General features: G+C 42.4%; 1 protein-coding gene across 2 annotated transcripts in view; it reads left to right on the top strand.

Annotated features, from left to right (window-relative positions):
* The first annotated feature begins 4,311 nt into the window (after positions 1-4,311).
* The window catches only part of ADCY1 (adenylate cyclase 1), a 164,954-nt gene continuing 154,060 nt past the window's right edge, over positions 4,312-15,205 (top strand). For both annotated transcript variants that reach the window (XM_076330729.1, XM_076330728.1), the window contains exon 1: positions 4,312-5,094. In XM_076330729.1, coding sequence (XP_076186844.1) covers positions 4,426-5,094 — 669 coding nt within the window. In that variant the 5' untranslated portion in view covers positions 4,312-4,425. The remainder of the gene's footprint in view (positions 5,095-15,205) is intronic.

Raw genomic sequence — 15,205 nt, 5'->3', positions numbered from 1 at the left:
GGTTCTTGTATGAAAAAGCACAAAGGAAAAGCTTAAACCAAGAAGTTGTTTTGGAGAACAGTGTCGAGGTTAAATGCTAATGTTTCTTAACAACTGAACTTGTAGGTGTTGCAGGCTTTCACTTACTGTCGCTGGGCAAAATTTATTTCAGCTCTGTAGAAGAAACTCTAGTTAGGTGAATTCAAGCTTGCAGCTAAAGTTGTTTAACTGTGGAAGTGGTATATATCAGAACTATCTGTTTCATTTGTTCTCCATCAGAATGCATGCAATATAAATCAAACTTTAAAATCACAATTAATTTTAAGGAACGGTTGTTACAATGCTCATGAGATCCATTCAAACAGTATTTCTGTAGCCTTACAGAAATCTAGTCTGTATTTCTTGAAATAAGAATGTGAATGGAGTCCCCATACTGATTCCAAAAGAAATCTATGCATGATTTGGAAAAACATTTTTTCACTTTTTTCAAACCTTGGCTTTCCTCAAAATCTAGCAAAAACAGTGAATATATTTCAGAGATCCATGAGAGGAGGAAAACACTCTGTTGAATATTTATGTTTAAGCCTGGCCATTCCTACCATTTTCTGCAGGACCTCTTCTGTCCTGCCCACATCACTGCTTTTCTCTTGCTAGACACATGTCTGTGGTGGCATTAACAAGCTGTGCCTGCTAGAATGAGTCTGCAGAAATTTCTCAATAGCTTTATGCAGAGTCCTTACTCTTACTGTCAGAGGGGGTGAGAAGAAAAAAGGTTTCTATCCCTGTCTCAGATGATAAAGCATGGCATTCTGTTACAAGTAGGCAATATTGAACATGGGTAAAAGATTAAGATCTTTGCAATCCTTACTTGGATAAAAATTAACCCCAGACAAAAATTCTATTGATGCCAAACTTTGACTATGGTTAATTCTAAAACTGTCATGAATCTGAAAAGCTCTAGTTCTATGAAAAGTATTGCTTCCAAAGATGATCTCCAGCCAATGCATCAGGCAGTGAGTGCTTGAAACTGTTGGAGGTGAGGAGATACAAAAAGCAAGTACCAAGTTCAGTAAAGTAAAACAAAATGGACAGTGAAAAATAAATAAATACATAATCTATATGCACAAAGTAAATAAAAACAGATGTTCTGAAACTCTGGGTAGCCCTTTAATTCAAGACTACTCCTAAGGTCCAGTAAAAGATAGAGAGACTTCTGCTTAGTGTAACCTAGATCCATACAGTGACTCAAACAACCAAGTCAGCTTGCCTCTTAGGAAAAGGCTGAAAAAAAAGATAGGTTTTGCAACGCAAAAGGTGATAAAGCTGGGCTCTAATCGCCCTTTCCTGTCAATACTACATTTATTCCCAGAGTAGTCTCTGGTTACAAATGCAAGGGCATTCAACAGGAAGAGCTGGCTTGGATCTGGCCAACATCCAGAACTTCAAGGGCATTATATATCAAAACCAACCACCTATCTTCCTTCGAAATGAGCCAGAAGTGCACTACGGACCACAAGTGTTGTTCATAGTTCACAAAACCCCAGCCAGACTGCTGTCATCTGCCGCAGATAAGTTTGGTCAGAAAATACAGCACTGTGTCAAGTGCATTCCAGTAGTTTTATAGCTGGTTATTTGCTTTAGTAAGATGCCCGTTTCAGACAAAGGTTCTGAGGTTCCTTCTTTACATTTGTGACATCAGGTGGTAAAAATTGGGCTCTTCACTACGCAGGGTAAGGTAAGGTATTTGCCCTGTGATGTGAAACAGTATATAAAGGATGGAAGAGTTTCATTAATCACTGTGTGGCATTTCCATATTCCTACAGTGTCTAAGGAAGATAAAGCTTCAACAGTTCACTTGACCTAATAAGAATGGAGATGTCTCATACATACGGGCCTTCTCTGCTGTATGTATGTACTAACTAACCCAACCTGAGGTTGTAAGAAGCATGAAAATAATCTAAACCACAGGGTGCCTTGTAGGGAATTACTCACCTTCCATTTTCCCAGCAGCAAGCTGAGAGCCAGAAGAAAGAAATGGTAACTGCTAGCATGACAACTCTTTCAGTGGATTGTTCCTGGGGCTGGGCAGCTAGGTGCCACCTCTTATGCAGTGTGAGATGTGAAATACTAATTTATCCCTCAGGATATATGAGCTCAGAAGAAAGCTGAGGACAGGTGAAAATATAACAGTATGTGTTTGTCTAATATATGTGTGACTGAAGTGAATTTATGCACCAAAGTGAACAAGGAGATGAATTTTATTAGCTTTCCAAACACACTGGAGATACTGCAAAACAAAGGAAGCCTTTTTTTGTTAGATTTAATTTCATTTCAGCTAAACATCTCTTCCTGTTTCCTGCACTTGGGACAGCAAATCCAACCCTTTTACTTTCTTCCTGAAGGTAGTTACAGAAATCTAAATACAGCTGTTTTTACAGTTCTGCAGTGTTTGAGGGTCTAAGTCACAGTCTAGGAAACCACCATAAGTGGCATCACATGAACACAGAGTAAGTAACAGTCATTGTCTCAAGTGTGAAATATTTTGAATCTGTAACACACAAACTCCAGCAATGTTGATTCATTCCCTTTTCCTAATGAGGTCTGTACAGGCTCAAAAGAACGACTGCATACTGAGTCTGGAGGGCTAAGACTAACATGAAATGCTAAAATATTAATATAAAAGACTATGTTGCTTTAGATCATATATCAGAGATTTTTTTAAAGCTACTTTACCATCCAAAAGTGAAGTACCAACATCATTCACAGCTGTAACAAATCTTAAAGAATCCCTGCCTGCTGTTGATCTTAAGATTCTTCAGCCCGAATCTGGAACCAGAATCTGACATCACTGACACAAATATCAGCAATTAGATCTTCAACATACCCATGATAGTAGGATTCTGCTTTGATTCTGGAAAGTATTCCTGCACTACCTTTGAAAAGCCAAATGTTCATAATCTATTAAAGTCTTCTATTTTGACATTTTCCTAGCCCTGGTTCTTACAAATGCTTAATCCAAAGCCAAAAGAAACATTGGAGTCCTCTCTCTAGTCTTTGGTGAGTTTGGAATCACTCTCATAATCCCAAAATTAGATGAAATGGTTACAGAAAAGAATATTGTATTGTACCCTTTGGTGGCAACATGGTAGTAGTGGTATGTAGTAGCAGCATTATAGGCAGAACTGGAAGGTTTTTTTCAAAAACAACACACAGATTCCCACCTCAAGTTTTTGATGAGGCACCGAGTGCAATTTTGTGTGGGATGATAATTAACTCCTGTCACAAGAGTAGCCCTCCACAGCCACTGACTGATTGTACTCCCAGACAGGCAGAAGCACGCACAGAAACGTGTTTTCTTGAAAATTTCCTCATTCACTGCACTTTTCCCAACTGCTTCAGAGTCTAGGAAGCAAAACGAGTAAAATCTGCATGTTTATTCAGGCAGATAAGACTTTATTTCTCAAAGGAACAGGATTCACCTAAATTTATATATATTTATATATATTTACATATGTATGTATATTTACATGTATCTCTATGTCTTTATATATAGATTTTGTGTATTTCTGTATTTTTAAGCAGCTGTAAAGGCGGGCGGGCGACAGAAGGCTGTCAGACGGCAGCCGCCGCCGAAGGCGCGTGTAGCCGGACGCCGGAGGGCCCCGGCCGCCCTGCGCGGGACGTGTCCGGCTTCCCAAGCGGGCGGCGCGCAGGCGCCTCTCGCTCCCCAGTCCCGGTGAGATGCTCTCGGACGCGGGAAGGGGATCGCTCTGCCTTTCCCTGCCTCCCGCTTTCTCTCCGGCCCCTCTGCCCCACTTTTCCTCCTCTTAGCCCAGTCCCCTGGCTGGGTTGCATCGTTATTTTTTGTCCTTGGTTTTTTGGTTTTTTTTAAAAATGCTGCCCGTTCCCCGGGAGCCCGTTTGCCACCCGCTCTCCGTAGCTCCTGCTCCTGCAAATAGCGGTATCTGAAGGGAGACCCGCCTGTTGATTATCCCCCACTCCCCTTCTCTCCGCTTCCACCCACCCTCTGCCCCCACCCCTTCCCTCCGCTTGATTTCAAACCTTTGGATGGTGTTTTGGTGTCATTAGGAGATTAACATCCCTGGAGAACCAGGGGAGGAGGAGGAGGAGGAGGAGGGTGGAGGGGGGAGAGAGACAGCAGGCAGGAAGGTTGGCATATTAACACGAGTGAGGCTCTCCTCCCGCCGTCCCAGCCATCCCCGGCTCCTTGGTGGCAGCGGAGGGGGGCGTTTGCCGGCGCCGCGGGTTGCGGCCGGCGGCTGGCGGGCTGCGCCCGGTGCCCGCGTCCGCGGAGCTGCGGCGGCGGGGGCTGCCGGCGGGCGTGCGGCCGCGGCTCCTGCTCGCAGCCCCCCTCTCTTTTATGAGCAGCAAGGCGGAGGATCGGCAGCGGGGGACACCAGGAGGAGCATTTCTTCCCCGGGGTTTATGAATGGCACTGACATGGAGGAAATACCGTTTCAGAAAGTCAAGACCAAGAGGAAGAAGTGCTGCCACTGCTGCTGCTCCCCGCCGGCTGCCGCGGCGGCGGGAGCGGGAACCGGGCTGGGGGACCCCCCTCCCTTGCTGCTGCTGGATGCCATCGCCTGCGAGGACGAGTTTGACTGCAAGGAGCTGGAGGCTCTCTTCCAGAGCTACAACCTGAAGCTGGAGCAGACGTCCACACTGAAGGCGCTGGCCGTCCTCATTGTGCTCACTGCCAGCCTGGCCCTGTTGGAGCTGCTCTCCGGCCCCAGCCTGACCATCTCCAAAGGCTCGCACCCGGTGCACTGCATCATCTTCCTCTCCCTCTTCATCGTCACCAATGTCAAGTACCTGCAGGTCACCCAGCTGCAGCAGATCGTCAAGCTCACCTTGCTCTTCAGCTTCACCTTCTCCTTCCTCTGCTGCCCCTTCTCGCTCGGCGCCTACGGCATGGAGCCCCCCAGCGCCCCCGAGCAGGGCATGTGGCAGCTCATGCTGGTCACCTTCGTCTCCTACTCGCTGCTGCCCGTCCGGACCCTGCTGGCCATCGTCTTCGGGCTGGTGGTGTCCGTCTCCCACCTCATCGTCACCGCCACCTCCGTCAGTGCCAAGCGGCAGCGGCTCTGGAGGACGGTGAGAGAGGGCCGGGCCGGGCCGGGCCGGGCCGGGCCGGGCACTGCAGCACTGCTCAGCCGCGCGGTGCGTGCCCGGCGGGCGGGCGGGTAAGGGCGGAGAGGCGCGGAGCGGCGAGGAGCGCGCCCCGGGGAGCGGCGGAGGCTCCATGCCGCCCCCCGCGCAGCCAGCCGGGGTGGCGGCGGCGCCAGGCGGTGACTGGGGAGCGCCCGGTGTGTCCCCGGCGGGGAAAGGGCGAGCACGCACCTGTGCTTCAGGCGGTGCCTGTAGTTCCCGAAAGTTTCCGGGAGGCAGGGGGAGATAGGGCGGCTCCTGGGAGACGGGACCTCTCGGCTTTGTCTCTCGAAGGAAAACCGGGGAGAGGGTGGGGGAGCCAGCGCTACTGTTTCCACGGTGGGGCAGGTTCAGGGGCACCGCATGCAGAGTCAGTGCAAATCCAGTGCGTATATATAACGCCGCTGGACTCTGTACAAACTTGGCATAGACAGTAAGCTGCGTGTGCTAATAACACTTCGATCGAGTTGATTTGTATCCTCGCTGTCTCTCTCAGCCGTGGACCCTTCGTGCCCACAGCCCATTTCAGGGGTGCTCTGCAGAAACGATCTGAAATAGGTAGGACGCTCAAAGGGGGAAAACCCACCTCGCTGCTCTCGCAGCCAGCAGGGCATTCCCCCTTCAGTTTCCCCAGGGCAGCTGTTGCCCCCCTCTCCACAGGCATTACCTACTATGTCAGTGAACTTCCTAGCGGTTCCCTTTCCCCTCTGAATTAATCCAGAAAAACATCCCTCTGCAGCAAGCATCTTTGGAAACGTGCTGCTGCACTCTCCCCCCTCCCCCGACTAGCTATTTATAGCCCTGCAGGGCTTTCTCCGGCTCCGTGGCCTGATGGGCCGCACTGGCAGGGGGAGGAGGATGAGGAGATGCGCCTATGGGAAACGCTGGGGCTGGGAGTCGGGGTTTGCTGCTTAAGGCTCCGTTATGTGGTGTCTCTGAACCACTGGGAAAGAGAAATTGAAAAATGTTTGTGTCCTCCCTCGTACTGCATTGATTATGTCTGCCCTCAGGGGAAGCACACGGGTTCTGGGGTCTAGATTGGTGTTAAACAACAATTTAATGCATAATTGAAGTACTTAGTACATTACTTCTGCTGAATCCTGGTATTATTCTCCATGGCTCTGTAAGGCTGTGTTGTGATGCTAGGATGCACACAGTTGGCATGGGCATAAACACTGCCATAAACAGAATTATACACCTTTGTGCTCAGAACCGTGATTTCCTTCTTCCTCCTTATGTGCTCGCACAGACACACACACCCCGGTGTGAGATACATGCACATAATGGAGATACACAGGGACAATCAAAAGAGTGGGGTTACTGAGACAAACAGGATTATTCATGGCTTCACGCTGCTGAGCTGGTGGACAAAATAAATTGTATATTTTGAAGGGGAAAAGAGAGATAAGCTGAGCTTTATGATTTACCCAGATAATCTGATGGTCTATTTTTAAATGCGTGATTTAGTTTCCATGAGAGGGAGAGCTGATGAAATGCAGGAGCACTGAGAGGAGCCTTCCTTAAAAGCATCCAAAAAGATGCTAAAAACACGAGAATATTTCTCTTTGAGTAGGGCTGAAGATAGCTATTTTTACTGGAGTACCTATTAGTCCTCATGGGAGTCCAGGCTATCCCGGCTGCCCTGACACAGAGGCAGATTTTCCTTGATGCCAAGTTGCAGCTCGGTGTGGCACCTGCTGTTCTAGATGAACAACATAAAGAAGCTGACAATAATGTCTGCTCGCTAAATTATCTAACCAAGGGCTTGAATGTGAAACATTTTGAAGAGAGGAAATCTGCTAACTTACTTTTTGCACACTAGTTTAACTCAGTTATTCAACAGGCAAGAAGCTGGCTTAAAAATACACAGAAATAGTCGACTAGCGGCTGATGTAACACACATATGTTTCTTCTTCATCACCCTCTCCTCCCCATGAATGTAATTTCACTAATTTGTATGCAGTCCCCAGAGCAGTATGCTTTGCTGATAACAGGAGGCAGAAACCAGCTCTGAGTCAAGCAAAATAACTGGTCTGTGAACTTGTGTTGCACAGAAATGCACATTGATTTGTTGCATATTTGCAAGCAAAAAGTCTTCTGATTTGAAGACTATCTCTGTGTATGGAAGCCACTCTTCCCTTACAAAGAAGTTGCTTTTTCTTTTCCAAAGAACAATTTTGCAATGGTTGCAAATTTAAAGCCGTGTAAAGGCCACATCATCTGAATTTTATTTGCCTGGCCTGAGAGTAGCCCCAGAGTAGCCCAGCCTTTTTTGTAAAGGCTAGAATGCACGCTGGCTCACAGTCTGGTTCTGCTTCCCAGCCACTGGATTTTATCATGACCGTCCCAGTGCTTGTAGACACAGCATGCAGTCAGCCTGTCAGGGAGGCTGGACTGCTCTATGCAGAGCTGCAATAGCGTGAACGGCTCTGTTCTTTCTCCCAACTCCTTGCCCCCTAGCCCCAAGCAAATGGGTGAATTTAAATCTTTAAATAGAAATCTGCTGTATCCAGAAATGCAGAAGCACCTGCACCAACCACTGAGGCCAGTGTTCTGTTAAAGAAGCCTTTGATTTTTGGGTGATTCAGGCAGGGAACCGATTTTATTTTTGTTTAGCCTGAGCTTTAAGAGAGCACAGATCTAGTAACTTCCACTGAAGTTAAACTGGCAGTTTAAGTTGTCAGCAAGACCAAGCACTTCATGTTGTTTCAAGTTCAACCCATTAAAAAATGGGCATAGCCAAGTTAAGGGGTTTGTTCTGAAGCGGGCTTTTGGATGTGCATCTTCTATTCCACGCTATCTGAGGAATCGCCATATGCAAATCTTTGAATGCCAAAAGCCTCACTGACTTCAGTAATGCTGAATCAGACCCTCAGTGGGTCCCATGGCGTGCTTAAAATTTGCATTCATATAAGTGTACAAACACTTCAGCATATTAAAATCAATAGATCAGCTCATTGTGGGAGAAGTTTGTTATGAGGTCTACACAGTAAAACATATTTAATTTGCAAGTGATAGTTTTCTGACAGCACAGTGTTGTCTGTGGGTGGTCTGTGGAGATCACAGGCTCATTTCTTCTAGCTCTCTCCACCATTGCATGTCATGTCATGTCATGTCATGTCATGTCATGTCATGTCATGTCACGTCACGTCAGAGTTGAGACACAGGTATGCATAAAAGCAAGAGGAGAGCAGGAACACAAGTGCAGGGAGGCAAAGAGAGCCGGGGAAGTAATGTGGCAGAACTTGAGCTTCATCTTTCCACTCAGTAGCTGGTTTTTCATCAAATGAAAGATGCTAATCATCCTGCTAATTTCTTAAGAGAAATGTAGCAGTAGATAAAATATATATATATATGAATAAGTGGAATATTAAAAATATGCAAAGTACTTGTGGGCAACCTTGACCCCATTTGGAATAAGTTCACAGCAATAGGCATGCTGACTTCACAGCTGGTTTTGCATATCTTATTTGACACTGTGATAAGGATGTAAACAGTGTATATAACCAATAGCATATTGGTCATGTTAGTTGGACTCTTTCACTTCCTTTGGAGTCATGGAACAAAATGCTCATGCCATATAATGTGACAAGGTATCCACAGGTGGCTGAACCTACAAATGAAGTTTTAACAGCTTATACTCTAGTCTTTTCTTTTTTTTTATTTTCCCCTACAACTTCCAGATGTATGTTAGGTGCTTCAGAGCAGTTGCAGAAATACAGAACCCTACCCCAAGGAGCTTAGTCTAATTTTTGTTGTGATGCAGTGAGTGAGTGTTAGAGACATTAAGGCCGGATGGGGTGAGGAAGGCAAAGGCTGCTCACAGAAATTACTCAAGTGGTGGCATGTGCACAGTTTCATGACTTACTGTTAAATAACTTCTTTTGTCCCTCTGAATATTTTTGTCCCCTTGTTTTTTTTTTTAAATATATGCTTATTTCCAGAAAATTCAAAAGCAAATCATACACCAACAAAGTGCCCTCACACATCACAGAAATCTTTGTGAAAGAGCAAATCTTTTGTGAAAACCACAGTTCCAACATGAATAACAAAAAGCAGAAGAAAGGTATTATCATAAATTAGTGAAAAAAATACTTTTTTTTTCAGCAGTGTGGTAAATGTTGTAGTATTTTTCTGGCTGTATTTAAAACTGGTTTTATGCATGTATTTATTTATTTGTATGATTAGCACTTTTATTGATTCAGCAAGTACCAAAATTGTAGTGGGGAATGGGTAGGCTATGAAAAGGATAACGTGGAGAAACTGGTAACAGTTATTTAAAATAATTTATTCAATACTTACAATTTTATTTTATCTTAACTCTTTGCAGATTATGTGATAGTAGTCTGGAATATTACAAGGAATTATCATTATCATGCTAAAGTTATTCTTATTTCTGCTAGTGTTTAAAATGTAATTAAAGAACACATCACTGACAGAACTCTTAACCTCCACACCTTTGTCTCTCACACAGAAGGTAGAGTCTAGCAGCCTAATAAAAAGGGTTGCAAATCAAAGACAGCTCAGCTCCATTGTCGTCATTATTTGGTGCAAAGCTCAGGTTTTCTCCTTCATGCGTATAAAGTACTGCTGAGGGACTGTACTACTTCATTCTCTGTGGTGCTTTTCAAATATCAGAATCAAGAACATCTCTAGTATTGCAAACATATCTATGCACTAATAATCTGTTTGAATTCACTGTTTTTCCTCTTTTTTCAAAGATTGGGACCACTGTTCTTAGAGATTCTCAATATCTGTGTGTAACTCTTAACTTTAAGTTGACATTTAGTTCGTATTAAAAGATTGGTAAAACTTCCACACACACACCCCCCTTAGTTAAAGTGGGATTTTAATCTTCATTTGTGGCATGGGGATTGACAGGTATTGACCACAGTCCTTTTACCTAGGGGCTGAAGTATAGGATTTTCTATGGAGTGTAGAGCTCAGTGTCTTTTTCCACATAGAGATTAATATGCTCTTGGCTTCCTGAGTCCGCAAACTGCTGACACTGCTACTCTTCGTGGGCTGCCAAACAACAACAGCATGCTGATGGTTCTGCACACTTGAGAAACAAGAAGCCTTTGGGAAACTGGCAAGAATCATACAGACTTGGAGAAATAGTAAATAACAAATAATTTATCCGATAAGTTTAGTTGGTTTTCTCCTACTTAACAGCCTGGAGAGAATGCAGCTTCCCTTCAATGAATGTCACCATATTCACAATTTTATAAGAATTTTATTTTTTTGGTAGCAGTTCTTTGCAATGGTTTGTTATATGACCTTTGTATGGACACCTGTGGCTAGTGTATTACTGTTTGTATTGCAATAACACCTGGGTCCCCATGATGGACCAGATGCCTGTTAACTAGTCCAGTGAATAAATACATGCCAAAAGGACAGTCTTTGTCCTTGGCTCCACCTCTTCCTCTCCCATTCTGTACTTTTCATTTGGAAAAAACTTCCCATGGAAATGTACATTGAATTTGCTAATGGTAATCTCTGACTGACTTGTCAAACATCTCTTAACATATCTTAGTCTTGTTATGCTCAAAATCTTGTTTATGGACAAAGAGGAAATGCATCTTATATAAAGCTAGGAATTTTTTTTTTTTAGTGTAATTGAAATCTTAACCAGCTAATCAAAGAATCATTAATAGGCTAGATCCCATTATTACCAAAGAAAAAGAGGGCTTCTATGCAGAAAATGTTTTAATAATAATAGAGCAGCTAACACTGTTATACAGTCACTTAGTTTCTACCCTCTTTCCTTGATGTTATGCTCACCCTTCCCCTGCTTCTCCAAGTCTTAAGGTTGGTGGCTTCATTCTGCTGGTGGTACCTGTGGTGGCAGCATCTGGAGTCCTTCACTGGAATGAAGGGGATGTTCATGTTAATGGTTTCTTCTTCTTTGCTCTAGGCTCCACTTGGGGACATTTTTATAAGTTTGCTAACATGCATTTCTCCTTCTTTATTGGTCTACAGCTCCATGTTGCATCCAAATTTATTAAATATGGTTCCTTTTATGTATGTTAGATACTTGTTCTTTGTTCTCTTTGTTACACCTAAACCCAGTTTTGTCCTTCTTCAGGTCCACATTTCTTTAACTGACCACTGGTGAGACTTTTTTATAGCTATGGATGTTGTCTTCAGTACCAAGCATATGCCCCATCTTTTGTAATCCCATGCCTGTACTCTTCTACACCATCTCCTGTGTCTCCACTTCTCAAGTCCTCTGCTATGTTTCCATAGGCCTATATTTCTGCATATTACATCAGTATGTTATAGTCATAAAACTGTTGTGCTTGCATACAAAGATAAGCAAAAGTAACACAAATTAGCTACAGACATCTGGTCAATTAGAAAAAATTGCTGTTATGTCTAAACCAGGTAAAACAAAGTGCAGGGAGGTCAAAAAAAGTGTAGCCTGAGAAGCTAAACTTTTAGCCCAGAGGTCTTGCAAAATCAGTACAAAGCTTATGGCTTTCTATATAGCAATGGCAATACAGTAATAGCCATGGCAATACAGTATTACAGGGCTATATGGTTGCAGTCCTTGTTAATATGTGTGTCATTTAGACTGCCTCCGTGTGTCTTACTGCTTTCATTTTAATGCTAACAAAATGGGCCAAATGGTGGCTTCATTTCAAAATGGTAAAATTTTATTGTCTAGACCCTGGTTAATAGCAAAACACTGCATGTAATGTTAGTAATTAGGGACTGTATTTCATTTACATACTGTGTGAAAAAGCAGACTTCATATGTGTTTGTGCAGCTCCAAGCTCAGAGGCTCCCAATTTGTGTTTAAAGATCTTTGAGGCTTCTATGGGATAAGTTATTGAGGATCTTTCTTTCTTTCTTTCTTTCTTTCTTTCTTTCTTTCTTTCTTTCTTTCTTTCTTTCTTTCTTTCTTTCTTTCTTTCTTTCTTTCTTTCTTTCTTTCTTTCTTTCTTTCTTTCTTTCTTTCTTTCTTTTTCTTTCTTTCTTTCTTTCTTTCTTTCTTTCTTTTTCTTTCTTTCTTTCTTTCTCTTTCTTTCTCTTTCTTTCTTCCTTCCTTTCTTCCTTCCTTTCTTCCTTCCTTTCTTCCTTCCTTTCTTCCTTCCTTTCTTCCTTTCTTCCTTCCTTCCTTCCTTTCTTCCTTTCTTCCTTCCTTCCTTTCTTCCTTTCTTTCTTCCTTCCTTCCTTCCTTCCTTCCTTTCTTCCTTTCTTTTTCTTTCTCTCTTTCTCTCTTTCTCTCTTTCTTTCTTTCTTTCTTTCTTTCTTTCTTTCTTTCTTTCTTTCTTTCTTTCTTTTTCTTTTTCTTTCTCTTTCTTTCTTTCTTTCTTTCTTTCTTTCTTTCTTTCTTTCTCTCTTTCTCTCTTTCTCTCTTTCTCTCTTTCTCTCTTTCTCTCTTTCTTTCTTCTCTCTCCCCCCCCCGCCCCCTTTCTTTTCTGAACATGTAATTTTTGATATGTTCAGTGCTAAACTCATATGAGAAAATTTTGAGAATAGGGAATAGTTGTCCTTGATGTGATCGGCCATTTCTTCCTCTGGATTCAAACTTCTGAATTTTTTTTTTCCCATCTTGTTTTCTTTCTAACTTTTTCTTATCTCATTCTGTCAGTTTAGATGCATTGCATTCTTATGTGCATTCTGCTGTTACCATTTCAGAAAACATTAGCTAGAATAAAATAACGTGCTCTGTCTATCACAGTTAGTTATTGTCTTGTACTTTCTTAGATTCAAAAGGCCATATACTCCTGTCTTCCCTACAGGAATAAAGTAGTACAAAACATAACTAAATGTGGATGACGTATGGAAAGAGAGAGATGAGCCAGAACAGCATTGTTCCTTGTTGCTTATAAGCTCTTGGTTGTGCCAATATGGAACATTTGTTAGAAAGTCTTTTATGAGTGTGGCAAAGGGATGGCATGGGTTCATGCAGATTTCACGTTCTGATTAATTCATAATATTTTATAAGAAAATTTCATCTAGGACTTAAAATGTTTGTGGTTTACAACTCTTGAACATTACTGACAGGAAGAAGTCAGGCAGTATTAACTCCTGCAAGACCCTTGCTGTTGGGAAGGGGAGGAAACTGCAAGCAGGAAACTGGTTCAAGCTTTGGGGCTGAGTTCTGTCTTTGGCTCGCTATGATGGATGGGTCTGAGAGACCACCAAAGAGTATAATGTAACCCATATGTTTTGTTTTAAAATTTCTGAAGTATGTGATTTCCTTTCTTACTTTCTTCTTCTGGGAAACTTTTCATGGAAGAAATGGGCTTTGCTTCAAATTTTTAAGATACGTACCTGGAGGCATTTGAGGAAACAACATAGTTACTATTCTGTCCACCTGTTTGTTCTGTATTTGGAATAACCAAAGACAATAGTATTACCTTTCATTTACTCAAGTGTAATCTGGGCAAAGCACTTCCCTTCAATGCAGGTTAATATATAAATTTTAATTCATATAAATGTACAATAAATGTAATACAGGAATATTTATTCTGTATGAACTTTCCACATGAGCTGATTCCTGAAAGAAATAAATTCACCAAACACATTATATATACAAAAAAGCTGTTTTCTCCAGCAGGATTTGAAACAGTGAAAAATCCCAGAAATGTGGATCTAGTGTGGCTCTAAGGCAGGCAATAAAGTGCGACAAAGCTGTAAGAAATATAGTTATTTCTTTAGTTGTGGTTCAGGAATAACAGAAGTCCTTCGTCATCCAGAGTTACATGTTGCAAGAAATCATCTAAGTGTGGCTAATGTGAAAAATGTTATAGAACAATATTCCATTATAACACCACCTTTCAGACATACGTTCTGGAGCAAGGTGTTCATTTTTGGATTCAATAACAACTGGTTGTGCATCCTCCTATACAATGTTATAGAAGTAAACATAATTAACTCTTCTTTACAGTTGTTAGCACATAAAAATAAGGGGTTCTTATAGCCAACCTGACAGTTATTCTTTTTGCATAGGTTGCTCATTTATACACTACAATAACAGAGAAATATTTTTTGATTTCCATAAATCTGCTTATGATTCTCTCTTTGAAGATGAAAGTAATTATCCACCCACACGAAATTAGGAAATGATATAACACTAATAAACACAGTTGTAAAAGAGATTTACATAAAATATATCCTTAAATTGAAGTATCAGCAGCCTGAAAAAGAATATTGTGCTTGAGCAGAACTTGTGAAATTTGTTCATATGAAGTTGAGAATAGGCCTGTGCCTTCTAAGTAAAGAATGTCTTTCTTTCTGTACGGAGTTTGAGTTAATTTGTATAAAATACAATGTGGCAAAATTAAGCTTTGAGGTAAATTGATCAATGTTCATCCAAAGGTGAAGAATATAAGCCTGAGCCTCATTTCACTTTTAAACACCAAAAAACGTCTCAAAGGGCTTTGGGGAGATTTACATGATGTGCCAAAAATTCTTCTTGCCTGTAATAATTTCATCCCAGAATGATTTAAAAGGGCACACCATTTAATGTGAACTATGTAGGAAGTCAAGATCTGTTTGTTTACCTCATGACATGAAAGTAGTAATGGCAGTGGAAAGGAACCTCTCCTTGTGGGCAAACAGGCCCATAAGAGAGAGAAGCTGTATCAGGATCAAATTCCCACTGTTGCAGGTTTTCTCTGGAGTCTGCTCTGCAGACTCCTGGTCACTGCTGTCATGGCTGTCAAAGATTTGGATGCTACTCCTCACCTGGGATGATGGGTCACAGAGCTTAGATGCTATGCTTTGGAAATTGAGGATGTCCCCTCACGGATGTCCTGTGTGATTCCTGGTACTGGACTCTGCAACCATTGTGCTGATGTCTCTGCTGATCCATGCTGCAAAATAATGCAAATCAGCTGTAGCGGGGCTGTGGGAGTTGAAGAAGCCTAGTTTTTAAGTCCATTGTTGGATTAGCGATGATGAGTGCTCTATCTGTCATAGAATCATAGAATCATTGAGGTTGGAAAAGACCTCTAAGATCATCGAGTCCAACCGTCGACCCAACACCACCATGCCCACTAAACCATGTCCCTAAGTGCCTCATCTACTCGTCTTTTAAATA

Source organism: Aptenodytes patagonicus, chromosome 2 (assembly GCF_965638725.1).
Source record: "Aptenodytes patagonicus chromosome 2, bAptPat1.pri.cur, whole genome shotgun sequence".
Lineage (NCBI taxonomy): Eukaryota > Metazoa > Chordata > Aves > Sphenisciformes > Spheniscidae > Aptenodytes > Aptenodytes patagonicus.
The sequence above is the reverse complement of the archived record's forward strand: the minus strand, read 5'-3'. Positions and strand labels throughout refer to the sequence as shown.